Source organism: Fukomys damarensis, unplaced genomic scaffold (genome assembly GCF_012274545.1).
Source record: "Fukomys damarensis isolate Sample0158 unplaced genomic scaffold, DMR_v1.0_HiC HiC_scaffold_9, whole genome shotgun sequence".
NCBI classification, from domain to species: Eukaryota; Metazoa; Chordata; class Mammalia; order Rodentia; family Bathyergidae; genus Fukomys; species Fukomys damarensis.
Window position 1 is genome coordinate 28861566 of NW_022900921.1, and position 27178 is coordinate 28888743.

The window sequence follows — 27178 nt, forward strand, 5'->3', positions numbered from 1 at the left end:
AACATCTGTCAGGGCCCTATAGAAGAGTGTGACCTCTCTCCACTGCTACTTTCAAGGCTGCTCAACTATGACCTCAGGTAGCATGGGCCTATGGGCTTGCCTGGATTTGGGAAACCCGACCCAGCCTCCCCCCATCCCTTCTGTATGTTCCTCAGGCTCTAACCTTGGCCCATGCTCTTCCTTTCTGTGAAGACCTGAAATGAAGTCTGTATCCAAATGGAGGTTTTCTCATGACAGCTTACTGATTTAGTTTGACTAGTTCTTTGGAGAGAAGTTCTGTCTCTGTCTAGCAAGGAGAGAGGCTTTAAGGGAAACCCGACCCAGCCTCCCCCCATCCCTTCTGTATGTTCCTCAGGCTCTAACCTTGGCCCATGCTCTTCCTTTCTGTGAAGACCTGAAATGAAGTCTGTATCCAAATGGAGGTTTTCTCATGACAGCTTACTGATTTAGTTTGACTAGTTCTTTGGAGAGAAGTTCTGTCTCTGTCTAGCAAGGAGAGAGGCTTTAAAAAAAAAAAAAATATATATATATATGTATATATAAAACATCTCAGCTTTTGGAATTAATCTGAAAACAGATTAACTGATTCTCTTCCCCCAGGGGGATGGAGGAGGCATGGACATACATTCACCCCTGCAGGTAGCTGTCAAACCAGTCCACACATAGGGCGGCCTGGTACTTTGGGGTTGTGTTATTTCCTGGAGTACCAAAACTGTCCAGATTTTACTGTCTTGTATCCAGACCCAAGTGCCTGCTTTCTTAGTGCTAAGCTAGGAAAGTCTCAGACTCAGGGTCACAAGTGGTTGGAGATGGTGACATGGGGCAAAGGGCTTGGGAATCAGTTCCAGCTCTGCCATTGTTCTGTGGTAAAACCCCTGGCCCAGAGAGTTTGCTCCTCTGAGCCTCTGATCCCTCATCCTAGAAAACTGATGATCCCTACCTATCCTGAAGTTATGCCTATGAAAGCGTTCTGGGTAGGAGAACATGTGTGGAGCCTCCACTGCATGCCAGACTCCAGGGCATGAGAATGAATGAGGAGCTGTGCACTGTGCTCCCCTGGATTGGGTAACAGGGTGAGATGGGACAATTGTCCACTTCATGGGGGGAGGCTGAGATCACAAGATGGGGACCTTCCTGCAAAAGTGGGGCCCAGAAGAAAAGGAGAACCATAGTTCCCTTGCCCTCTCCATTCTCAGTCTCAGGGTGGCTCACCTACTCCTCCTACAAGGAGCATTCAGGGCTGGACCTCATCTGAGAAGCAGGAACAGGACATCCTGGAACGACCACGGAGCCAAGCTCCATGGAGAGGGGTCCAGCAGGTGGTTAATGATGATAAGAGGGATGACACCCAGCCCTGAGATGGTGTGGTCCATCAGTCCACAGTAGCTGAGGGTGGATGCCCAACAGAAGTAAACCACTGTTAGGTTGATGCAACCCTCAGCCTGGGTAGTTCTGATTCACTTCATTGATTTATTCAACTGACTCTTATGTACCGTGTTCCAGGCATGGTGCCAGATGCTAAGGACAGCTGTGAACTGGGCAGATTGGATTTCTGTCATTCAGTCCACTCAGGTAGCCTGGCCTAGCTGCAATATCCCTGCCTTGCAGACACTCATCACCGCCGTGGGAAAGATAGTCTACATCGTGGCTTCTGTGCTCATCTTGTTCTTCATCCTGATGTATATCTTCGCTATCTTGGGCTTCTACCTGTTTGGAGTTGTAGAGAGGGGTGACATGAGTAACTGGGGGAGCCTGGATACGATTTTCTTCACCCTCTTCAGCTTGGCCACGGTACTGTGTTTGGGAACAGCAGGGAAGGCAGGGATCTTCAGAGGGACTGCCTGGGTGGTGTGAATGTATGGACATGTTGGGCCTCGTGGGGGCCTTACCAATGTTCATGTACTTAAACGGGCTGGGGGAAGTTGGGGGCTGGTGTTCTAGCACTAGTCAGAGACCAGTGGCCTGAAGAGGGATTCATCTCTAATCTTATGATTCCTTAGACCATTCTCATATGTACTATGGAATCATAAAACTTGTCAGTGTGGATGAAGTTTAACTTGTAAATTAAATCCACATCACATAGCCTTTTTAGAAACAGGGTATCACAAATCACCCAGAATAAGTATGTTATGGACTCAAGTCTAGACTCTGTTGAACTCTATAAAAGGGACTACATAGTGAGACCCTGTCTCTAAAATAAATAAATAAATGGGCTCTTTTCAAAGGTGGGCTTGGCATGAGGCAGGGGAGATGTTGAAAGGCTGGTGTAGAGGCAGAGATAATCTAGTGGGGCTGGGGGTCCCCTAGCATAAGTGAAATAGAATTCTATTCGGTTAGGCCTTCGCCCTCAGTGTACCCTACTCTCCCTGACCAGGTCGAAGGCTGGACAGATATGCAGGTGCAGTTGGAAAAGCACAATTTTATTGTGAGCCGAGCATTCACCATCATTTTCATCTTGCTTGCCTCCTTCATCTTCCTCAGTGTGTTCGTGGGTGTGATAATCATGCCAACTGAGGTAAGGCTGCACTTGCAAGGAGAGGGGATGAGACCAGATGTGGCAGGTGGTAGTGAGGGCCAGGTATCTGGGAGAACCCAGAGAAGTCTCTCCCTCCTGAAGAGGAGTGGAGGTGGAGAGATGGGCCTTTCCTGTACCGACCCAATTCTTCTCCCTGAGTACATGCAATTGTCTGTCTTGCCTTGTGATGGTGGCTGATGAGACTCCATTATGGAGATTTCTAAGTTACTGTAGAAGCTTGAGTTAGGGACATCCTGGGACGGTGTGTACCCATCCTGTGTGGTGTGTACCCCCCTGCTGGGGACCCATGCAGCAGGGCAAGGTGAAGCGGGAGAGAAGACATGGGGTGGGGGTGAGTATGCATTGAGGGCCTGCCCCTGACCTCCACCTTTGACTGGGTCTCCCTCAAGAAATTTGAGCAAGACCTGATGCTAGAGAAGCGTATGGAGGAGAAGAAGCAGATGATCCTGAAGCGACAACAGGAGGAGGTCAACAGGCGGATGCAGATACAGGTAGGTAGCCCTACAGGAAGTTAATGAACAGAGAAAGTCAGGGCTGAAGGAATGGCCAGAGAAGGGGCCTTGAGGCCCAGGGAGAGCAAGCAGGTGGCTTCAGGCATCTGTGGCCTTAGATAAGTGAGATATTTTTCTCCCTGTGTCTTCCAAAGCCAACCTCTTCTTTCCATAGTTTTGTTTCTCTGAACTGTAGGAAGCGGTGAGTGCTGTGATTACAATATCCCCTCCTTTGTGGCAGAGCTCTACTATAGGGGCCTTTGGGCCAGGCAGTCTATGCTAGAGCTTTTTATTGAGGGTGAGCAGTGCCAGCCAGCATAGCCCCAGGTCAATGGGTGGATGGAGACAAAGTGGCTCTTGCAAGTGGCCTTCAACCCTGATTTTCTCAGCAAGAGCCAGGTGTGGTGGTGTTCACTTGTAATCCCAGCACTCGGGAGTGAGGCGAGAGGACTGCTGCAAGTTTGAGGCCGGCTGGGCTACATAGTGAATTCAAGGACACCCGAACTACATAATGAGGCCCCGTCTCAAAACAAAAACAAATGAACAACAACAAAAGGCAGAGCAAGAGTGAGGCATAACTTCTTCCAAGCATGATACAATTGCGCAAGCTGGGGTCCTACTTTGCTTTTCCACCTAAGTGCTCTTGGTTCAGCTTTGGTTGCCTTTTGGGGCTCTTGATCTATTGTTATGTTCCTTTTTGGTCGCTTCTCTGAAGACATCTTCCTATGTAGATTTTGCCCGATGGGTGTCCAGGGCTGGAGGAGGCTACATTGGGCCACATTAAAACTCTCACTGGTTCCTTTGTGTGCCTCTGACCTCCATCAGTGATGGGGCTTATGAGGCTACCTCATCCACAAGATGAGGCTCAGAGGTGTCAGGATGATGCTGTGATTAAGCTTAAGACTCATCCTGAGGGGCCGGGGATTTAGCTCAGTAGTTCCGCTGCTTGCCTTGCAAGCACAAGGTCCTGAGTTTGATCTCCGGTACAAAAAAAAAGACTCATCTTGTGGCTGGTGATAGGCATCTGCTGAGGCCATGGTAGAGGGTCCCCAGATCTCTGTGCAGCTTGGTTGTTGTTATCTTTCTGTCATTGTTCTCTCTTTTTGCTCCATCTAGAAAACTGAAACTGTTGACAAAAATCTCGGTGAGTTGATGGAGAACTTAAAGAAGAGCCTGAGGGATACTGACCCCATGGTCTCGAGTGACTTTGGCACTAGCCTGCTCTTCATCGATATATACTTGTCCATTTTGGACAAACAGGACGCCACTGTCAAACAGTAAGTCCCTGTCCCAACATTTCCTGGTCCCCAGGGCTTCCTTGAAGTTGGGCTATGTTGGGGGCTGCAGTAGGGCGAGGGGTTGTTGACTGATATGTGGCACAGGCGCATGGAACAAGGCCCTTCTGGAGGGGGTGTGTGAAGGGTTCCATGTATGCATACAGGCTGTGCTGCTGTATGGACAGAAGAAATCTGTATGAACAGACCTGTGGCTTGGGGGGATCTGTTCCCCCATCCTTCCCTCTCCCTGCTTGATTTTGTCAGATACTAGCTCATTCAACCTGCTAAGTCCCTCATTCTCCAGGGGTCAGAGAAACTGTACTGGGTGGCAAGTCAAAAGCTGAGACTGGCCTGATTCTGCCACAACCTTCCTGTGTGACCTTAGGCAAATCTCTACCCCTTTCCCACCTGTCACACAAGGATTTGATAAGCTGATTAGATGACCACAATATATGTGAAGCACTGAGCTGGCCTGGCCCAGGGTTTGTGCTCAGAGTAAGCTAGCTGGGGTTATAAATGGCCATTATTAAGTTAGAAGGTTATAAAAACCCAGCAGAGGGGCTCTGGGAACTAGGGAGCCAGTGGGCTCCTGAGCAAGGACACACATAGTTAACTGGCTTCTCAATGAAAGCCCCTAAGGGGCTTCAGAGACTGGTGATACTAAAAAAATAAGGGGCCAAGGAATGCCTCTTTTTGGCTCGAGAGTGGGCAAGGCACTGTCTGGGGACTCCCACATAGTTCCTGTTCTTATAGCCCAGTGGGTCCTCCCCAACCTGTCGAATGAAGTGAAATAACTTACTCCCGGAGGTCCCAGGCAGATTGGAAGACCTGGCCTGGTTCTGAACTCCTTGTTTGTCTCTGACTGCACACCTGCCAGGTGATGAATGTGGGTGTGTGAAGGGTTCAGCTAGGGTGGCATGAAGCCCACCCCGTTCTCAGATACCCTGCCTTTCTTTTCTGCTTTCCAGGCTTCAGAAGCTATACTATAAGACCACGCACGTGTTGGGCCTCATGCTCAAAGATTTACCCGAGGAGAAGAAGTCTGAATCTTTAGAAAAGATTGATGAGAAGTAGATGACTGAGAGTGGGAGCACCCAAGGACTTGGGTCCTTGCAGACTGTAACAGTTCCTATTAAACACAGGATTTTGGAGCTGGCCTCTCTAGAGTTGCTGTGATCTTGGTACTTCCTCACCTTTGGGGGTTGGTCTCGATCGATACCCATGAAGTCCAATTTCCCAGAACCCCATGACACAGCAGATCTAGGGAGTTGGGGAAAGAAGGGTTAAGACTAGCCCTGGCCAGGACCCACAACCAGGAGCCACAGTGGCTCTAGCCTTCCTGGACCCAGCAGCAAGGGCCCACTGGATCCACGGGGATCTGCCTGAGGACCACAGGCAGAGAAAGAGCCCAGTCAAAGAGCTTGCTGGTATGGGAGCCTCTGAGGGCTGATCTGTGCGCAGGCCCATGCCTGGCAGGGCTGTAGCTCTCTGTGTCCACTGCTGTGGAGACCCCCTTGGGAGACTACTCTGATTTCCCCCAGGCTCACCCCCAGCTGTGACTGTCATATGAGCCTAGATTTCAGCCTGGGCCACTGACAATGTCCGGACAATTTGTACCTTGGCCCAAAGGATGCCTTAGACTGGTTCCCTCCTGGGGCTAGTTAGGCATCTTCACTTGAAGGGCAGTTGTCTCCATCATTCTGATGGCCAAATGACCACCAGAGCTGCAAGGACCTGGCATCACTTTGGCCCAGCCACAGTAGAGCTATCTGAAGGTCCCAGTGAGGCAGAGCAGTTGTCACCCCCTTGCTCCAGACTGGCTAGCTCAGAGCCCTGGCAGTTCCGCTCTGTTCCCACTGCTGGGGCATATGCCTGTGACCTTGGCAATGTCACCTCAGACAGAGGGTGAGATGGGTTCTGGGTAGAGCTGAGGAGGGAGACTGGCACCTATATCTGGGTAAAGAGAGGCCTCAGGTATACAATGATTCAGATCAGCAGAAAACACATGGGGTAGACTGAAAGTGGCTGGAAAAAAGGGTCTTGTGGTCAGGCCCTTGGGCTCCCGGCCTGAGGGACAGTACACTGAGGCAGGGGACTGGCAGGTAGGAAGGAGCCTTCTTCATGGTTTTAGCCATATATTGACTGTCTGCTAAACTGTGCTGGGTGTGAGGGTTCAGTGACAAGAAACCCATAGACCAGCCCTGGCTCACTTTGTACTCTTAGTTACATAGGCCAGTTTCCCTGAGGAGGTGACAATTGTTTGAATGCAAAGAGCATTCTTATAAGATATCTGAATCATTTCCATTTTCTACTGTTCATGCTGTCTGGGTCACAGTAAGAATGGGGAAAACATTTCCAAAACATTGCTCTTGAGTGTCAGATGCACTGCCATGCTGTAGGATGCTGTCAGAGGGCACTGTGCCAGTGCCTGGGGGCGTCAGTTCCCTTTGCAGAAGGAAAAGAAGCTCAGGACCTTTCTGCTTGAGGGTGACTCCAGACTAGAGCTTCCAAGGTATTCTGATGAGAGCAGCCAAGTGAGCAGGGCAGGCAGGGTGCAGGTGATGGCACCAGTTCAGGGCTGGAGTAAAGCGATATTGTCAACTGCTCACACTAGGGATGCTAGGGAGCACAGGGGACGTTAAAACACACCCACTCAGGGGCCGGGGATTTAGCTCAGTGGTTCCACCTTCTGCCTCACAAGCACAAGGTCCCAAGTTTGATCCTGGGTATCAAAAACAAAAACAAAACAAAACAAAACACCCACCTGCTCCCAATGGGGACCCTGGGAATTTCCTTAGGCATCTGGAAGTGAATAAAATATTTAAAAATTTGCCCCTGCCAGGCAAGGGAAAAAGTACCATGGTTTTAATCAGAAGACTTGAAATCCTTAACTGGGTGACTTTGGGCAAAGTGTTTTTTTGTTTTGTTTTGTTTTGTTTTTTGAGATAAGGTCTCTCTATGTAGCCTTGGTTGGCCTTGAACTGTTGGCAGTCCTCCTGCCTCAGCCTCCCAAGTGTTAGGATTACAGATATGTGCCACCACACCCAGCTGTGTTTGGCCTTTTGAAGCCTTAGGTATTTCCTGTAAGGAATGGAATGTTAAAACTGACCAGCTACAAGGATCAAACAGAATACATGTAAAAGTGTGAGAAGGATGTTGTCAACTCATGATTGATACTTCCTGGCCATCAGCTCTGTACCTCTGCAAGGGACAATTGCTAAGGGCTGTGCTGATCAGGGACTAAGAGGACCAACATTAAGGTGGCAGGGAAGAAAGGCTGGAACTGAGAACAGAGCAGAGGTCATGGACCTGCAGCAGGAGTATGAATGGGTCTCCAGATGGGTTTAGAATGAATGGAGACCTTGGTCCCAGGCTCAGCATGGTGGCCTTTAGCCACTGGGGTGCTGAGTGAGTGGGGAAGTCAACTATGAGGGCATAAGTAGATTTTCAGAGAGCAGAAACTGGAAGGGAGTGACGTGCATGGAGCTGGCCCAGCGCTGCCGGCAGAACCAATGGATATTTGGCATAAAGTCCCAAAGCAGCATTCCTGTTTGGCTCTGTTAGCCTGCAGAACAAACACTGGCAGATTGGAATTCCCACTTGGGCTGTCACCAACTCAAACAGACTTGGAGACCTTCAAATAATTTGCTTGGGGTAGAAGTGACTCTTTTTGCTCCAGCCTGGCTATGGAAAGCAGGATCTCCCCCCCACTCCCCAGCCCTGGGACCCAGCAAAGCTGTCCTGAGTGGTGAGCTGATGGTTCAGAGCTGCATGGGATGCAGGAGGCCTGACCCCAAGTCTTCATCTTTTGCTGCGACCCTTCCCCAGTTCTTGTGGGAAAGAACCAGAATGAAAGGCTGGAGGTATTTGGAGAGTGGGTATTTTGCTCTCCTCTCCTTGCCTTTCCTTTTTTTCCCTTCTGCTTATTGATTCCACCAATAGGGAGCAGTCCTTATAGTGTGGAAGACTAGAAGAGCAGACGGTGACTGAGAATACAAGTTCTTCTCTTTATTCCAACAGCTCCTAGAAACCTGATACTGAGATACTGGAAACTGCACATCCTGATGTCTTCAAATGCTGATGAGCTAGGATGCCCCTAAACCAAACTGGCTTTCAACAGGTCAGGTTTTGCTTTCGGTGGTGAACTTACCTATTTCAGGCTCTGCCCTGGGCCCAATGTTCTGCTCCATCTCCTGCAAGCTCTTGAGAGAGAAGTTGGTTGGAATTCCTAACCAGCCTCCCAGAAAGAAGAGGTGATTGTGGCTGATTCTAGTCACAAGGTAGGGGGAAGGAGATAAATGTGATGAAGTAGGACTTATCAACACATGAGTATCCCACTCTTGCCCGAAGATAATTTTCTCTGAGCTTGGTCAGCCCTGTGCTGCCCCTTGTCTGGGTCTTGTGTTGGGTTTCTTTGTGTAACGCCACACTGGGAAAAGGGTGCAGCACAGAACTGGAGCTGGAGAGAGCCCCAGGCGTTCTTGCTTCTTTAGCTCTTGGATTTTTCCTCCATGTTGGGGAGTCAGGGTAACATGCAAAGCAGAGAGAAAGCTGAGAGGCTAGTAGCTTGATGAGAGGAGAAGGAGATAAAAGCTGGGAATCTGGGACTTCTGGATAGCGGCTCTGACACAGCTGGCCTGAAGGACCAGGGATAGAGAAAAGAGGGGAATCTTAAGCGTCCTGTGGACTAAGAATTGGATCTCTGTTGATGTTTTCTGAGAAAGGTAAGTAATGGTTGAAATTACTGTACCTTTTAAAATGGATCATGAAAAATAGATTATCCTATGTGGCGTCTGGATATTATTCAGGTTACATAAAAGACCCTCCCTGGGAGCTGGGGGTGTGGCTGAGTAGTGAAGCACGTAGCTAGCGTGCATGAGGCCCTGGGTTCCATCTCCAGCACCCCCTCTACCCTTATATAACAAAGACCTCTCAGGCTAAAGCTTGGAAATGTTAAAAGGGCTTTACAAACCATGCACCGAGCCCCTCGCTGGACCACGGGCCTTCAGGTGATGATATCTGAAAGGATAGTGGCAACAAATGTTACTGACTTTTTGCAAAATGAATCTGAAGTCTCCAAAAGGGAGTGTAGAAGAGGCTAGGGTATGAGGGCCTGCTCTAAAGTGGGAAACTGAGGACTGATGTGGCCTGTGTAGGCTGGCAATGGGATGGTGGGGTTCTCACAGCAGAGGTAGCCCCTGAGGTACTTGCAGTGCAGTATCCTGGGAGTGCCGTTGCTCCTGACTCCTTCCTTTCCCAGGGCAACTTTGATGCCTGGGATCAGGGCCTGAGGTAAAAGACCTCTGTAGAACTTGATGCTGGGCCAGAGGAGGAGGAGCCCAAGTGGAGGTCTGGCCAGGACTCCACAAGTACAGCCTGTTCTCTTTATTGACCGTGGAAATACCACGTTCTGTTTTGCCAGAATTTCCATTTACCAGATGCTCTCATGTATGATTTCAATTGCATTAACAGCACTTAAACAGGTATTTTCATATTCCCATTAAACGGGTGGGAAAACTGAGGTTGAAAGAGGTGATATAATAAACCTAAAGTTGATGAGTAAAAGGGGAAGAAGCAGAATTCCCAGCTAAGTATGTCTAGCTCTTTAGCCACTCTGCTATAATGCCAAGCAACACTCTCCTGAAGAATTGTTATCCCCTTTTTATAGGTGGGCAAGCTGGCACTCAGAGAGGCTAACATGGCCAAGATCAGCACCAAAGGGTAGAGTCAATGTCTGAACGCAGGCCACACATGTACCCTCTGCTCTGTTGGCTCATAGAAAACTTCTTTTTTGCTAAAGCTACTTCTTGAAGCTTAAAAATCAAGTCATGGTTCCCCTACTGAGCAGGGCCTAACTGTGCGAGGAGGGAGGTCGGTTGTGCAAATGGGCCTTGGTCGGTCAGTTGCTTGGCACCTTCTCACCGCCTGGTTAAGGCTCTGAATGTTGCTGGCCCCGGGAACTCTGTGAGCCTTAGAGATTGAGAGGACGGCAGGAAGCAATCAGTGTGTGCAGAAAGGGTGGTGACTGCGGTGCCTAATCAGGAAATTACAGCCTGGGCAGAGAGGGTTTGGCTTAGACACCGCCTTTCCCTGGGCTTCCATACAGCAGGCCCACATGGGAGGCTTGGCTGCAGCCAAGGGGATGCACCAGTCTCTGCATGCACTGACTGCTTATTGGTGTGGTGGGAGCTGTGGCACCGGAGGGGCACTTTGGGAGGATCTTTTGCAAAGTAAGTAGATTTCTACCTGCCCTGGAAAGGGCAAGTGGAAAAAGAGGGAAGGAACTGTCAGGTGGGAAAAGCCAGTTGGAGAACTGAACATATATGGCACCATCTGCATTTAAAAAAACAAAAAGGAAAAATAAAACCACACACACAAAGTGGCAGGAAGACTTTTTCCCCCTTTGAGATAACAAAGATGATAGACAAAACCTACTCTGGCCTGGGTCTGGAGAATGGGCACCCTTATCCATTTTTGGCAAAGCAGACATAGGTGGCCTTGTCATAAAGCAATGTGAATTAGACTTTTCATATACATTTCTAGGGCCTCGAAGCTCCACTTCCTAAAATTATCTTACAGAACCAAAGGAAAGTACACAGAGATGCCTGGATTATGACATTTATTGTGGCTGGTTATAACAGAAGTATGACAAAAGAAAAGAAGGAGTTACCTAAATGCTCATTGGTGATAGAAGAGGTTGAGTTGTTGTGAAGCCATCCGTGTGACCATTAGAAGTGATGGCTTATTGATAAGTGTTTTTGGATGCTTTCTTGAATGAACAAAGTAGTTTCTAGAGCAACACATGATGTATGTGATTCACTATGTGTCCCAGTGAGTGAGCTCAAGGGATATTGCGCATGTGTGTAGGTGTCAATGCTGAGGGGCACCTGGAAGGATAACCATGGAACTATCAACAGTGCTTTGGGTTGATCTTGACTTTTGGCCTCATATTTCACTGAAGTGTTTAAATTTTAAGAATGAAAATGTACAGTATGTGCATCCCTGTGGCAGGCAGAAGAGCCACTGGCACAGAGGCAAAAAGGCAGGAATTTCAAGAGGGTTTAAGGAGTTGTGAGGCAGGTGGAGGCACCACTGAGCTACATCTCCAGCCCCAAGGGTTTAAGGAGTTGTGAGAGGTTGTGAAGCAGCAGCTTACAGTTTTGGGGGAACTTTGTGGGGTGGGGGATAGACTGGGGCAAGCTCCCAAGGACCTTGGGCATGAAGTGGGAAGTTTGGATTTTAAGGAATTGGAAAGACTGTGAGCAGAGTGATGACTGACCAGGTTTGATTCTTGCTGCTTCTTAAGTGTCTGTATCTCCCTCACCTGGCATGTATGGCCCCCCTATATCTCCCAAGTCTCCTCTTTGCCTGGCTCAGACTCTATTCCTGCACATATTTACTTCTGCACACCCATCCCAATCTTGCCTTTCCCAGATTTCTCCCATTAGCTCACATTTTCACCTTTGACATTTCCTATCTTACCTTAAATGAGACTTTAATTCCTCTACCAATAGATATTTCTTCTCCTAGCATCATTTGGGGATGGCACTAGACTGGGAGATCATGCCCTAACAGCTGGATGCCAGTGAGCAGCCTGCCGGAGACATGCCACCTTTAGGAGGTTGATGGAGGGAGGAAAATGTGGGCAGAAAAGAAACCCACTATTAGGTTACAGGCATGTAAGAGTGCCAAACACTAGACTTACCTTTTCATATTCATCCCTGTTTTACAGATGTGAAAACCAAATCTCAGGTTATGTGGAGGTTCTGTTAGGCTGTGTCTAGATCCAAAACTTGAGCTCATCACCTTGGTGATCCTCCTGACTCTGGCCCTCATCCCCTCAGGCTGGCTGGGTGGGCCAGGGCAGGACCTTCTTGTGTCTTGCTGCTCAGGGCACAGTAGAAATGTCAGAGGCTGGTGGAAGACTAGGACTCAGGTGGCTTCAGAGAGGTGATTCCACTTCATCCCAGTGGTAGCTCCTGGCCCCATGCAGGATGAAAGGGCAGCACAGCATCTCTGTTTTGGCCTTAGGAGTGCTACTTCACCAAGGCATCAAAGAGAGCTGTATCCCTGGCAGGGAGCACTATGGGGGAGTCTGGTAGGTAGGGAGGCTATCCATGCTGATTAAGGAAGAGCACCTACACTTAGAATTTCTCCAGAGGTAGAGCAGGCAGATGATGAAGAATTTTGTACATCTGAAACAACAACCCCCTGGAAAGTCACACATTATTTGTCACACCCAGGGTCTCTTCAAACCCTGGCATCAAATCCTAACAAGCAGGCAGATGGGTCCAATACCCAAACTTGGGCTTTGTGAAAGAAGGTCAGCCCAGGGACAGAGCCCACCTCGAGGGCTAAAATCTGGGTCTCTTGACTCCTAGAGGGACTTCCCTGTCCCTCTCAAGCCCCACCCTGTCCCAGGTCCCTCCAGCAGCCTTGGCTGAGTGGGTATCTCTCCATGAGGGGGCTGGTAGAGTCTCTGGGAGCCTGGGGAGCTGAGTAGATTTCATCAGCCCCCTCCTTGGGGTCTGGACCATGGGAGAGTGGAGACACTTTGGGAGGTGACGCCAAGCTCAGAAGAAGCCAGGTGCCACCAAGAATTGTGTGTGGCTGCCCTCACAAAGTCCATGACTCAATATCAATGCCAGCTTGGGGGATGGAGGAAGGATCCTTGGCCATGCTGTGGGGGTGGGGGCACTTTTGTGCAAAATATCCTTTAAATTGGGTGTGTGTGTGCCTGTGTGAGCATGTTTGTGCATGAAAATGCCAGAGTCTGGGTGGGGATAAGTATTCATCTCAGTATGTCCTGGAAAGTTCCCAGATAGGCCACAGGCAGGAACAGTCTGGGGAAACCCTCACTGGTCCTTCCACAGCCTGGCAGGTAGAAGAATGGCCAGCTGCTCTGTGGCTATGATGTCTTGGAGAGTTTGTCAAATACTTTCCGAGAAGTCACTGGGATGTTAAACTTTTGGTTCAATTAAATGGGTTAATAAGCTTTGTCTGATTTTGATGACTAATAATAATATGTGATAATAGCAATAATGGTGTTATTAGCTGTGATTATCACACATGCCGCACTGTCCCAGGCACAAGGGGAGGTGCAGCACACATTCCCCATGCTCAGGCCTCATTTTCCACTCATAAAACCCCATTCTTCAAAGCTGTTCCAGTCCAACTCCCTATATCTATTTTCAGGACAAATTACCAACACTTAAAAAAAATTGGTCCATTTTGCATGAAAGCCAAGTCCAAATTACTGTTACTTTCCCCTTTATGTTTGAAACGTAAAAAAAAAGAGTAGGGGCAGGGAGTGGAGAGGGACACAGGGGACAAGAGGGGGGAGAAGGAGAACAGTGTATGAATGAAGAGGAAAAAGTAAGCCTTCTTGTTTCAATAAAAATGTATTTCTGGAATGATGTTTTAGTTTACTCAGGCAGAAAAATTAGAAATGGTGTGCTTATTAAATAGGCTAAGTAAGCATTGCTATTTTTAGTAGTGTAGTAAAACCTTGGTAATTTGGACCTCTTTAATAAAGATTCCATGATCATGCTGGCTCGCAGACACAGTGTGTGTGTGTGTGTGTGTGTGTGTGTGTGTGTGTGTGTGTGTGTGTGTGTGTGCAAGGTAGGAGTGCAGCTAGGTTGCAGAGTTGGAGAGGGGATGGTGGAGGGGTGCACCAAGGGACAAAGGGAGAGAGATGGACTCCCTCTTCAGAGTCCTTTCCAAACACTGAGCTCTCTTTGCTGAGCAATCCCATTGTTAGCAAATTTTTTCTCCTTTCTGAACAGTCTTATTGGTGCCTACTAGTTGACCTCTGCTTTCAAAAGTGTATTTCAAAACAAAAATTTCATTCCTTTAAGAATATATCTTTCTATCTATCTATCTATCTATCTATCTATCTATCTATCTATCTATCTATAGGTTTACTCAACACCTATCATACTGGCCTCACCAGCTGAGGCTAAATCCCAAGAAGCCAAGTATCCCGCTTTGATGATGATGGACACCCTGGGCTGATGAGGACAAGGATACTGTGGGCAGGAGGCTACTCCCTGGATTTTGTATTTTAAAAATATAATTTTCATTGTTTTATTTTATCATTGTAAAAGTAATACATGCTAAGTGCAACCCCTCCCCCCAACAAAAAACCTTGGACAGGTTAAGTTAAAAAAAAAACAAAAACTTCATTTTTCTCCTCCCAAAGGTAGCTGGTGTTAATATTTTGTACACACCCAGAAATTTCTCTAAGCGTATAAAAGAACAAAAATGATACTGTGCCTATGGACTTTTATAGCTCACCTTGCTTAGCCTTTTGACAGAGAAGCACACTTTAAAATGCAATAGCAAACCTATTATTAATTGTATGTTAAACTTATAGAGAAAAGCATCCATTCTGGATTGCTGTCCATGGTGGACACTCAGCAAAAAAAGTGACCTTTATGGGTATCCACTACTATTACTGCACAAAGCATGGAGAAGTGGGCTGAGGACCCTGTGGAAGTCAGCTGTTGCTAGGGCCCAAAAGGGCTGGTGGCTGAACAGGGCTGTGAGGAAAGGTTTGCCAACAAGTAGTGGGCCAGCGCTGGTAGTGGACTAGGCCCTAGGAGTCCTGGGTATCAGCCTCCAAATGCCTCTCCGGATAAGGCAGGGGCGTAAACATGGATATGACTTTTGAAAAAAATATTGTAGCAAAATATACATAAAATTATTTAAATCCTTTTAATTTGTATTGTTCAATAGCATTAATTACATTCACATTGTTATGCAACAACTACCACCATCCATCTCCAGAACTTTTTCATTTTTCCCAACTGAGACTGTACCTAAGAAACAATAACTCTCCATTCCTCTTCCCTCGTTCCACAGCAGCTACAGGCTACTTCCTGTCTCTATGAATTTGCCTTTTCTAGGTGATTCATATAAGTGGAATCATAATCATTGTTCTTTTGTTCCTGGCTAATTTCATCTTACCGTGTGTCATAGTTCCCTTCCTTTTTAAGGCTGAATAGTATTCTATTAGATGTCTACACTTCATTTTGCTTTATCTATTCACTTGTTTTTAGACACCTGGGTTGTTTTCACCTTGTGGCTATCATAATGAACATGTCTTCGCTATTGCTGTGGTCATGGGATATCTCCTCAAATTTAGGCTTTCATTTCTTTTAGGTATATATCCAGAAATGGAATTGCTTGATCACATGGTAAATCTGTGTTCAACTTTTAAAGGAATCATACCATTTTCCCTAGCAGCTGCACCATTTTATATTCCCATCAGGAACCCACAAGGATTCTAAACCCCTCATATTCTCAGTCTTCTATCATATCAATATTTATTTATTTATTAGCCATGTTCAGGGGTGTGAGATGATATCTCATGTGCTTCTGTTTGTTTGTTTTTTTTTTTGGTACCAGGGATTGAACTCGGGTCCTTGTGCTTGCAAGGCAGGCCACCGAACCGCTGAGCTAAATCCCCGGCCCCTCTCATGTGCTTTTGATTTGCATTTCTGACAATTAACGGTGTCAAACATCTTTTCATATACTTGTTGGCCATTTATATATCTTTTTGAGAAATGTTTGTTCAAGTCCTTTGCCCATTTCTGAACTGGGTTTTTCATGGTTCAGATAAACTTTTTTTTTTTGGTACTAGGGATCGAACTCATGATCTTGTGCTTGTGAGGCAGGTATGGTTGCCACTGAGCTAAATCCTGGCCCTCAGATAAACTTTTGAAACAAGTACCAAGAGCTGCTGTGCTGAGAGGAAAGAAAGAGTGAGTGGAGTAAGGAGGACAGAGCAAGAGAAGAAAGGAGTAGGGAGAGGGAGAAAGGGTAGAGAAAAGCTTCTGCAGTGTGGGGCACAAGGAAAGCAGCCCTTTAATTTTTTATTCAGCAAATATTTATTGAGCACCTGCTGAGTGGTCTTACTTCTCCAGCCAGGTGTCACTGTCTACACGTGACTCAGTTCCCCATTCTGGCTCTCTGCAGTGACCCTGTGGTCTCCAGGAGCCAGAGCTGGGAGTAGTTAAGCCCAAAGGCTCTGTGGTCAGTCAGGGTAGGCTTTGAATTCCTAAAGTGGAGCATGCATGCCTTTGAACAAATTACATCACCTCCCTGAGCCTCCCCTTCCCCATTATAAAATGAGGCTAAGGCTAGAAATAAAATACATAAAGTGCATGGCAAGGGGCAGCACAGAGACGTATGCCTCAGTCAGCTTTTGTCCTCTGAAAAGGCCATCCTGCCCTCTCTCTCCTCCACATGCAGCTTGGTCTCAACCTAGAGCTGCTCCTCTGCGAGTTTGATTCTTGGAATCGGAGGCCCCGTCTCCTGAGGACTGGCAGACACTTCCTACGTAGACACTTGGTCTGAGCAATGCTAGCCAGTCAGGATGTAAGTCTAGAAACCTACAAAGGCAGAGCAGGAGTGCAAACAGTGGGGTTTCCAGGAAGGTGGACAAGAAGGCAGGACCAGCAGGGCTGGAGGACTGGAAGGGCTAAGAGGCAGAGACTGCAACAGCCAACTAGGAAATGAGAAACTGAATACTGATGAGTGGGATTCCCGTTTTAGGGCTGATATTCCAGGGTCCTTTGTTCACCAGGGCTTTCTCTGTCCTCCACTGATCGTGCCTCATTCCCTCTCTGCTGTCACATAGCCCTGAGGTCAGAAGACAAATCCTGAGGTGTAGGGTCTTTCCTTTCTCTCTCTTGCAGCCCAGCTAAACTCAGTGTTTGTTTTTTTTTTTTAATTTCCAAGCCATGTACAGTGGTGTTCACCTGTCATCTCAGCATCCCCAGAGTCTGAGGCAGGAAGATCACAATGTAAGTTTAAGGCCAGCTTGTTAGTGAGACTTTGTTTCAAAAGAAAGAAAGACAAAAAAAAGGACGGAAATATAGCTCAGTGGCAGACCACTTGCCTAGCAAGTACAAAGACCTGAGTTCAATTCCTAGTATCATCAGAAACATAAATTATTTCCTTTCTTGCTTGAATACAAATGTGTATTCACAAGTGGTTAGCACAGTGGGTGTAGAAGCAGGGTCCTTGGTCAGAGTGCCTAAGTGCAAGTTCTAACCCTAACTCTCATTAGCTGGTCTGCCTTGGGCAACTTATTGATCTCCTCTGAGCTTCAGATTCTTTCTGTGAAAAATAAAGATAATACGCTCCCCCCTCATGAGGTTGCTATGAGGAGCAGGAGCTATAATTCGTGTAAAGTACTTACATGGGGCCTGTGCTCAGTAAGGGCCTCACGTTAGCAATTGGTAACATGATATACAAACAAAAAGTGTTCGGGCATCTTCAATCCAGGCTGCCCAGAGCCTTTACAGGAGAACCGTGGGGTGAGATTGTACATCTGTTCTCGTGGCTCCTATCTGGGCACTGACCAGACTGCTCTGCCTCTCCCCAGATGCCTAGCAAATAGCAGGAATTGGTCCTCGTACCTCTGAATTTCCCAGAGCCTGGCCTGTGGAGGATGGTGAGGAAAATGGACCCCTAGACAATGGGCTGGGTTACTGAGAGCCCAAGTCTAGGATGTTTCCTGGGGTGAGGTGGGAGAGTATGTGTGGATGTGGTCAGTGGGACAGTCAATCAGGACACATCTGACAGGGCCTGGAGCTGGAGGAAGGGAAATCAGGTTGTACCCCAAATGACATTTTCAGAAAGGACTGTTGTAAAACTTTCACAGAGAAGCCTATGAATGCAGAAAGGTTCTCCCTTCAAGGGACAACCGTGGCATTTCACCTTAATAATATTGTAGCACTAAATGATAGCCATCTCTGGAGGGCTTTCTGTGTGACAGCACCATCACTAAAGCCTTGTGTGCAATAGCTCACTTAATGCTTTTAACAAGAGGAAAAAGTGATTATTTCCTTTTGTGGAAGAAGAAAAGGGGCTCAGAGATGTTAATTAAGTCTCTTGCTCAAGGCAACTCAGAAAGGGAGCCAGAATTCACATACTTGCTCTGCAAAAGTTCCCATGGATTCTAGAGCTGCATAACTAGCCCAGAAGATGTGGGAGATTTAGGGGCATCAGACCCCCATCCCCATTTCCCCCAGGGCCCTCTGGGTTACTGAAGCCCTGCTGTTACATCAGTTGGGATGGGGGGCGCATCAGGCTCAGGCATGTGGTGCTGAAAGGCAAGACAGAGCCACCTCCAGGACTGGCGCTCCCAGGCACTGTCCCTTCCAGGGCAGTTCTTCCAGCTGTGGCTTCTCCATCCCTTCCAGATGGCTCTGATGCCTCAGCTCTAAACTGAGGCATACTGAGGTCCAGAGGGAGGCTTATGGACTGACTAGCACTACTGTAATGCCAGGGCATGTGACTTGGTTCCCCTTCTTCAGTGACCAGGTTCTGTAAGGGTTGTGCCCAGTGGCTGATCTCTTTTTCCTTTTGGTGCCCACAGTGCCTGGGGGTGGTGGTGTCAGCTTTCTTATACTTCTATCCCCAACTTATGGCATCTCTAAACTTGTGGCCACATTTAGGGGCTCATTCTGTTACAGCTGAACAAATTTGCTTGATTTTCTTGGGGCTACAAGAAATTAGGATCTCAAGGTCAGAAACCCACCCCTCTGTTGCCCCTGGTGGTTGGAACGGGGAAGCCCAGTGCTGAGGGCAGCATGCGCACTGACTAGGTTTGAACTTGCCTTAGCATTTCCTCCTGTGGACAAGTGACCTAATGTCTAAGTCTGGGGCCTCATCAGGGAAAGGGCATGAGGACCCTTTCTCACAAGATTATTGCACAGGTAGAGGGGCCCATCTGTGAGGTGTGTGCACTTAGCAAGGGTCCTGGACCTTGTGCTGGTCCAATAAATGTCAGTGCTTGCTATGCAGGACAGAGATGGAGTTACCCCAGCGAAACAGCCTTATTTGACCACTCGGTTGACTGCCATCTATTCTTGCTCATGGTATCATTGTTTCTTTGGTTTAGTTTGTAATTACAGTACACATGTGTTTGTTTACTTGTCCAGGAGAGCAGGCCCCCTGTATTTTTTCCACTACTGGATCACTGGCACCAGTAGTAGGAGCACTGTCCATGTTGAATGACAGCCCCTTCCCCGATCTGTTCCAGGCAGAGCCGCTCTTTTTTCAGAGGACATGGATTTCAGGGGTCTCTGTCTTCCCTAGGTCCCTCCAGAAGTGACTGCAGCTGGGAAGGGCTAAATGCTCTGTCTGTGCCAGCCACAGAGTAGCTGGTGAAAAGAACTGGCTGGGGCCAACACTGGTTCTTACACTCACCTGGAAGGCTGTGTCCAAGACGAGTGATGGGGTCGTTCTAAGACTACTTCTGCTATCCATGGTCTGTGGCTGTCTAGCCTGTGTCCTCACAGTCACACTGCATCTTCACCAGCAACCAGCACCCTGCATGGTGGTCCTCTTTCACCTGGGGCTGGGCCTGGCTTTTGGGGAAACGTTTCCTGCCTGCTTACTTTCCAGCAGCTCTATCTCCTTTTAGAACTCTCCTACCTTCTGCCCTCAACTGAAACCAGGGCCCCAAAGCCTTGTCAGATGTGTGGGGCTGGGGGAGGCACTGTGAGTCCAGATGTGATTGTGTTTATGTTCCAGAGAGTGAGGGTCGGAACTCTGGACTGGAGCTGTTGGGGGAGGGGAGGTCGGGCTGTCCCAGCCTTCCCTCCCCCACCTTTCTCTTTCCAGCCTATGTTTCTGGCCTTGAATTCCAAATCCTGAAAGAAGTCAGGCTGAACCATCCCCCAGGGAGGACCTTTCTCAATCACTCATCTGAAGGTGAGAAGAGCAACAGAAGGACATTTGGCTGTGGAATCTCAAAGCCTGCTGGCTCTGTGTGACCTTGGCCCAGTTGGAGTCTCATGGAGCCTAGGTTGGGGGTATGGCTAACACTCCTGACCTCAGGTCAGTGTTGACCTGGTTTGAGAATGTGTGTATAGAGCTCTTCAGCTCTCAGCTCATGAAGGAGCCATTTGGTTGTGCAACATTACAGCTCCAGCCTGGGTCCAGCTCCAGGACAGTGCCAGTCACCATCATAAGGTGATTCTGAAGCTGAACCTCAACCCCTCCTTCCTCCCCTGCTGCAGCTGCAAACATTTTGTTCTGCCATTAGAAGTGACTTACTTAGGGAAGCAGAATTTTACAGGCAGTTTACAGGCTGGTCTTGTTCAGTAGTTTCCAAAAGCCAGGGGAGGGTGTAGGCGACCAGCAGCCCCCATAAGTTGGGTTGGAAGGGAAGTGAAAAGTGAGTCCTGTGTGATGGACACTTTCTCCAGCCCATTCGGCCCAGCTGTTAGCCCAGGTTGGGAGCTAGGCACCCTGAGGCATTAGGGTGAAAGGCAGAGGAAAGCTCTGGCTGGCTAGGCTCCCATGGTAATCGAACCAAAGGAGAAAAGGTAACCCTGCCCCTCAAGAGGCTCGAAAAGGCCCCCACCCGAGGTTCTGGGCAGTCAACGGCCCCATAATACTCTGGGGGGGCCTTGATGGTCATCGAAGACACAGCTTGTGAGAGCTTGTACAATTTGGAGCCCAGGGGAGAGGGTCCTCCTAGGGCTGCCATCTCTGTGTCCTGTGTTGGAGAGGCTGCTCACCCGCAGCAGGGCGCGGAGAGCTCAGAACACCCGGGATGAACAGGTCAGGAATGGCAGTGGGGAAGCAGGGTCAGGGGAACCCTATGGAGGGCTGCCTCGGTTCTTCCCAATTCCCCGTGATCTTGGGTGACACAGTTCCATTTGTCAGCCTCCCTTTTCAGCCAAATGAAGCAGTCAGGGCCCAGCAGTGCTTTAGCACGCTCGGACTATGGTTTTAATAGACGTACATGGACAAGTCGATATAGACAGATTTATAATTCTATACAGTCAGTCCGACATACACAGGGACGCTGTAAACAGGGGCGCGGGCCGGAGAGCGGGTGTGCAAAGTGGGCGCGGGCCGTAAAGCCGCGCCCTGCGCTCTCCCGGCTCCACTCTTGCACGGAGGACAGGGAGGGGACTGTTCCCGCGGCCGGGACAGGGGGCCACCTACTGGACCGCAAATGGAGCCTGGAGCCGGGGCCTCCTTCTGCGGCTAAGCTCGGGGCTAGGATGCTCAGAGAGGAGCACTCCTCTTCCTCCTGCCTTGTCCGCTTGGCCAGCTGCGGCTCTGTGGCGGCATTAACAGAGGTGCGAGGGTGACGAGGACTCTTTGGTGTGCCTGGGCCTGTGCGAGTCCACGGCGGGGGGCCATCCCCAGCCCAATACCCGCTCTGAGCCGAATCCGATTCGAGCTAAGGTGCGCTCGGCCGGCCCAGCTGGGAGAGGGGGACTTGGTTCGTGCGGGCCGAAGGGGAATCCCAGGCCCATCTAGACTCCACATATTGGGTTTGAAGGCGGCAGCTCAGGCTGGGCCGCGGAAAGCGAGGGCGTCCTCTCCTGGCCGCTCCGCTAGGCGCTCACTTTCCGTGACGCTTCGGCTCCGTAGAGAGGGCCGCCCGGCCTGTGGGACGAACACATACCACCCGCGCCATCCCCGGGGAAATTGCAACTCATCCATTTTTTTTTTCGCGGCACTTTTCTCCGACCTTTTTTGTTTTGTTTTTTTGGTTTTTTTGGAGGGCAGAGTGGGGGCCCAGAAAAGGAAACACAAAACCAACCTGGAGGTGGGGAGGTGAAGAGGAGGGGGCTACCCAGGTGCAAGGTCCGAGATGGCAAGCCGAGCCCTGTGTGAGTCCTCTGCGCCCGCGCCGCGCCGCGCTCTCAGCTCGCGTGGCCTGGCTGGGCGGTCAGCTATTGTACTGGCACGCGTTGAGGCCCGAGGCCGGGCCTTGCAGGCCGCCGTAGCCGAAAGACGAGTGCTGCTTAGACTTGAGCCTGAGACTGGCTAGGCTCGAGTTGCACGTGTCCCGGTAGACGCTGTAGGGCGAGGCGGGTGTGCCGTAGGGGCAAGCGCCCGGTGACATGGCCGAGTTAAGCGAGGAGCTGGTGAGGTTGTTGATGTTGTTGAGGCCCGAGTTGGGCATGCCGGGCACTGCGCCCGGGCCCATGCTGGACGGCATGGTCATGGAGGAGATGGAGCTGGGTGCAGAGAACATGGACTGCGAAGACAGCGGGCTCATGGAGTTGAAGAAAGTGAAGCTTTTAGTGGAGAGCGGCGCTGGCGCCAGGCTTTTAGCGGCCCAGTTGTTGTAGGAGTAGCCGGCGGCGTACACGTCCTCGTAAGGCTGCACCAAGCCACTGAACTGCGGTACGTATCCGCCCTTGCACAGGTCCAGCTGCTGGTTACGCTCGCGTTTCCGCCACTTGGCTCGCCTGTTCTTGAACCAGACCTGGGGAAGGGGGCGGGAGAAAGGTCAGGGCTGCGGAGGGCGGGAAGGGCCCCTCATCCCTCTTTTCCCAGCCATCTGGAGCCCTCCTCTCGCTTCCTTCTCTCCAAACATCGTTTCTTTTCTTTCACGGATGTTTCTGCCCCCACTTTCTATCTATAATAGTTACTCTCCTGGCTCCAGGAAAATAGTATTTTTCTTCTTTTGATCTTTATCATTTTCTCCAAATTAAATCAATTTTCTTCTAATAGTGATTCCGTTTTGCTTTAACAAATATTCGTTTTCCTCCTCTCTACCAGTCTGCCCTCTACCTTCTCGCCCAAACCGGTCCCTATCTATATTCTAAATATTCCAAACATTTTCTTTCTCAGATACTAAGGGTACTTTTTTTTTCTCCCCCGAAACAAATGCCTCTGTCTCCAATTTTAGTCTTACCTTCATCGCTCAAAAAGCCTGTTTTCATCTTTATTGGCAATGTTGGATATATTTTCATTTTTGTCCTAAATGTTTATCCCTGTCTGAACCTTTCTTCTTTCTCAGTCTACTTTCTTATTTATCCTTCATTTATTATTATACTTTTGATTCTTTTCCAAATATTTCGTTTTTTCTTTTTTTCCAAATATCTGACCTTCACTGTTTCTCTTGATACTTTTGCTTCTCCTTTAAATATGTAATTTCTTTCTTGCGACTTAAACATACACCAAATGTGTTTCTCTGCAAATATTTAATTTCCTTTAGTTTACTACTTTCTCCCTAATCTCCTTTATTCTCACCCAAATTTTGTTAAGAATGTCTTTTTTTCCCCAATTGCCAGATCCTTTCCTATCCTCACCTATCACAGCCCACCCAATGAATATATCCTTGCTCTCCTTGACCTTTTTCCAGCCCCAAGGCTGTTTCCCCTCAGCTTACCACTGGGGCCTCTGCATTTCAGCTTTCTCCAAGCCCCAGTACTGATTGATTCTATCTCCTCCCCGCCCTGCCACCAAAAACCCGGAGAGGATTAGAGTTCAGGACTTCTGAGTGCAGCGTCTTTGCTCTAAGTCCCACCAGGATGGCCAGCTTGACTGGGGAAGGGTAAAGATGGGTTATAGCAGGGAGTCTGTGGGCCAAGTGGGACTTCAGTCTGGCTTAGGATGTGCTCCTAATATCTGATTAAATATCTGTTCACCCGGAGAAGAAATGATTCCTTTATTTCTCCGTCAGGAAAACTTTGTGTTTACTGACAACAAAATGGTGAGTTGAAGGAGAATATAGTCTGGTCTTGGGTCTGAGACACTATTTTCCAAAAGGGACTACTAGGAGAGCCACTCTGACACAACCCCCCCCCCCCCCATCCAGGGTGACTCCCAGACTTACAGTAGTAAATAACATGAAGCCGAGATTCCAGCTAGTGCCTGGCTGGATAGCCAGGGAAGGTGGAGCCTATTCTGAGATTCTGGAGAAGTGCAGAAGGAAACCATTGCTCCAAGAAAGAAATTATGGGACTCAAATGCAGGCACTTTCCAGGCCTCTTTGAGGCAGCCAGGAGGGACCTTTTTCTTTTGTTTTTGGTGGAAGGCTACTGAGCCAGAGGTCCCCAGTAGTGGGGAATCCTTTGCCTAATTTTTGGCCCCGAGTATCCCGTAACATGCGAATGTATCCTGGGCTCTTCATGGCATGGGAGAGTCCCATCCGAGCCGCAGAGCCCAAGGGTCAGGTAAAAAGGGCTGGGAAGGGGCAGCACCTGGGGTGCTAGCAGCCTAGGGGCCTAGCAGACAAGGGGTGGCCAGTTTAAGGTGGGGTCTCCAGTGGAGGGCAGGAGCAGACTATCGTATTGGGAGAATGAAAGTGTGATTGCAGTCTTGGCTTCTGAGGGCTGCTGCTGCCTGCTTGCAGACCAGTACACCGGCCCCCTTACACACGCTTCCCTCGCTCACCCGCACACGCGGCTCGGTAAGGTTGGTCCACACGGCAATCTCCTCCCTCATGCTCATGTCAGGGTAGCGGTTCCTCTGGAACGTGGCCTCCAGCTCTTGTAACTGTTGGCTTGTGAAGTGCGTGCGTTGCCGCCGCTGTTTTTTCTTTTTGGCTGGGTCCTCAGTGCCACCGCAGCCTGCGCTGCCCACACCACTGTCTTCAGGCCCCTTGGGTTCCCCGCCTCGCTCCTTCTCTGCAGCAGGCAGGAACAAGTGCGGATCACTTTGGGCTTATGTCCTTTTGCACCCGTTCCCGGCTCCACCGAAATGCCAGAGGTCAGCGCTGGCGGCCCTCCCGCCCACCAGGGGCTCTGGGAGAGGTCCCCATTTCAAAGAGCTGCCTGGGTGCTGGTCACCTGTTGGCACCACAGGTCTGGCATACTGCAGAAAAGAGCCCAGGAGCTGGCACCGCTGTCCTGGGTTCCTGACTGGGCAGGGCCTGCTCCCACAGCTCAGCTCAGGCTCTGGCCCAGCTGCTCCTGTCACCCACAAATGCAGTTTTTGCTGGCACTTTGGGTTCTAAATTGGGGGGGGACCTGCCTGCTTTTTCTGAAATAGATCTTTCTAGACTGAAGTTAGAGCTTAGTGGAGTCTGAACCAGGTGTCCCAAAACCTCTCTACTTATTTTATTTTTCTCCAGGGCTGAGCGGGGAGCCCCAGCACAGAGGGTTTTCGATCTTACATGTAGGCTTCTAGTCCCAAGGCCTAGAAAACACCCCAACTGCAGCCCAGACAGACATATCTAAGTGACTTTGGTCTTCAACCTCTTTCTTTAAAGCTAAGCAAAACACACACGGTCATAGAAACACTGAAACAAAAAAATTTAAAACAAAACACAGAAGCCCAGAAAAGTTCACAGCTCTCTGTCTAAAAACACAGAAAAGGTCACAAATTCTCAACAACAGGCAGGTAGAAACAGAGCAAATGTAAATGAAGAAGCCAGAAACTGTGCAAACACACCTCTAACTAAATACAAAACTGTACTTGTATAAACTCCAGGCAATCAGACACATTTATTTCTCTGAGATTAAAAAAAATCCACCTATCATTGTAGAATGAATTTTGACCCCTTTCCAATAACACCTTGTAGACATAATTTTTAAATCTTGAAGAAACACATATTTAGATATTTTAAATTCCCCAAATAACACCGATGTAAATAGATTTTTGAGAAAAATCTCGGAGAAATACGCCATTTTGGATTAACTTTTAAAAATTGCTCCAATTTTGTATGTACATATTTTAAATTCCAGAGAAATACACCTAGCTTATTCTTTCAAAATAAAATTACAGTTAAAGTTACTAATTCGTGTTAATAAATCTAGTTAAAAATCAAACTATATTGCTCTGTGCTTTAAAAATAAGAACCAACTAAACACCACGCGTAAAACTTTTGAAAACAAAAGTACAGTCCAGGCTTTATTATCTCTTAACCAAAACAGGTAAAGTCTCTTGCAAAACAGAAACAGATTTAAAATGCAGAGGGAAACATTGAGCGGTGGATTATGAAATGAGCGCAAAAGAGGCGCCCCTGGCCCTGGGAGCCCGGAGTTCGGCGGCGACGCCGAGTTAGGGCTGCGCGCTCTGGGAGTCGGGCTGCCCAGACTGGCCGGGATTCGCCGTGCCACTGCCCGCGCACCCACGAGCCGGCTTAGCTCGCGGTTGGGGAAAAGATTTGAGCTCTCGGACAAATATCGCTAAGGGAGACGTGCCCGAGGCAAGAAGCCCTGGCTGGATTGCCTGGTGGCTCTGAGTTCTGACCCCACAAGTGGGCCGGGATCCCTGGATCCGGGTTCGGCCGGCTTCGCTAGGAGTCGGGACGCCTGTTCGCCGTCTCCGTTCTCCGTATCTTCCTTTTACTTGATATTTCCCTCTCCACCCCTCAATTTGCTTTGCCCGCCCTCCCCTCTCTTCCGTCTCTCCCTCTCAATCTGCAGCTCCCCTCCCCCCGTTCGACCCGGTGTCTGCCCCTCTCCATCTCTGGGCACTTTCTCTCGTCCAGTCACCCACATCCCCTAATCGATCTGCTTCTCTCCTTCGGTGCAAGCGGCTCCTCGGCGCGCCTAGTTGCGCAAAGCCAACTTTTCTCCTCCCGTTCTCTTTGCCCCTGACCAAGATGGGCTGTCAGTCCAACGCTCTGGTTGTAGATTGGTGCATTTGCCGGTCCCTTGGCGCCCGGGAACCGCGTGGAATTGCCTTCACGCGTGTCTATTTCCACGTTCGCCGTCAGGTCGAGACCGGGAAAAAGGAAGGTCCTGACTTTCCTGGGGCGAAGAGGAACCTGGCTTTCGCTGCGCGGGTGCCAGGCCCTCTCCCCGCTCCTGCGTGGGCTCAGTGCGCGCCGCGCGGAACTTCGCGCTTACCTGGCAGCTCCGTGTCCGACGACTCGCTGGCAGAGTTCTCTAGTGGCTCGCGGGGGTCTGCGGCGCGGGCCAGATGGAAGGTGGGCCCCATGTCATGTTTCCTGGGGCGAAGAGGAACCTGGCTTTCGCTGCGCGGGTGCCAGGCCCTCTCCCCGCTCCTGCGTGGGCTCAGTGCGCGCCGCGCGGAACTTCGCGCTTACCTGGCAGCTCCGTGTCCGACGACTCGCTGGCAGAGTTCTCTAGTGGCTCGCGGGGGTCTGCGGCGCGGGCCAGATGGAAGGTGGGCCCCATGTCATGTGC

At 49.3% G+C, this 27178-nt stretch overlaps 2 protein-coding genes across 2 annotated transcripts in view; one reads left to right on the forward strand and one right to left on the reverse strand.

The window, feature by feature from the left end:
- Positions 1–20002, forward strand: part of Catsper3 (cation channel sperm associated 3) — a 53313-nt gene extending 33311 nt beyond the window's left edge. The window contains exons 4-10 of the mRNA XM_010614082.3: positions 1609–1791; positions 2375–2515; positions 2926–3027; positions 4144–4304; positions 5273–5485; positions 8325–8424; positions 19947–20002. Of these exons, the coding sequence (XP_010612384.1) occupies positions 1609–1791; positions 2375–2515; positions 2926–3027; positions 4144–4304; positions 5273–5378 (693 nt within the window). The 3' untranslated portion in view covers positions 5379–5485; positions 8325–8424; positions 19947–20002. The remainder of the gene's footprint in view (positions 1–1608; positions 1792–2374; positions 2516–2925; positions 3028–4143; positions 4305–5272; positions 5486–8324; positions 8425–19946) is intronic.
- Positions 20003–21829: 1827 nt separating this feature from the next.
- The window catches only part of Pitx1 (paired like homeodomain 1), a 6816-nt gene continuing 1467 nt past the window's right edge, over positions 21830–27178 (reverse strand). Inside the window, exons 3-5 of the mRNA XM_033761476.1 lie at positions 26879–26979; positions 24477–24709; positions 21830–22560 (exon numbers count right to left, since the gene is read on the reverse strand). Of these exons, the coding sequence (XP_033617367.1) occupies positions 22018–22560; positions 24477–24709; positions 26879–26979 (877 nt within the window). The 3' untranslated portion in view covers positions 21830–22017. The remainder of the gene's footprint in view (positions 22561–24476; positions 24710–26878; positions 26980–27178) is intronic.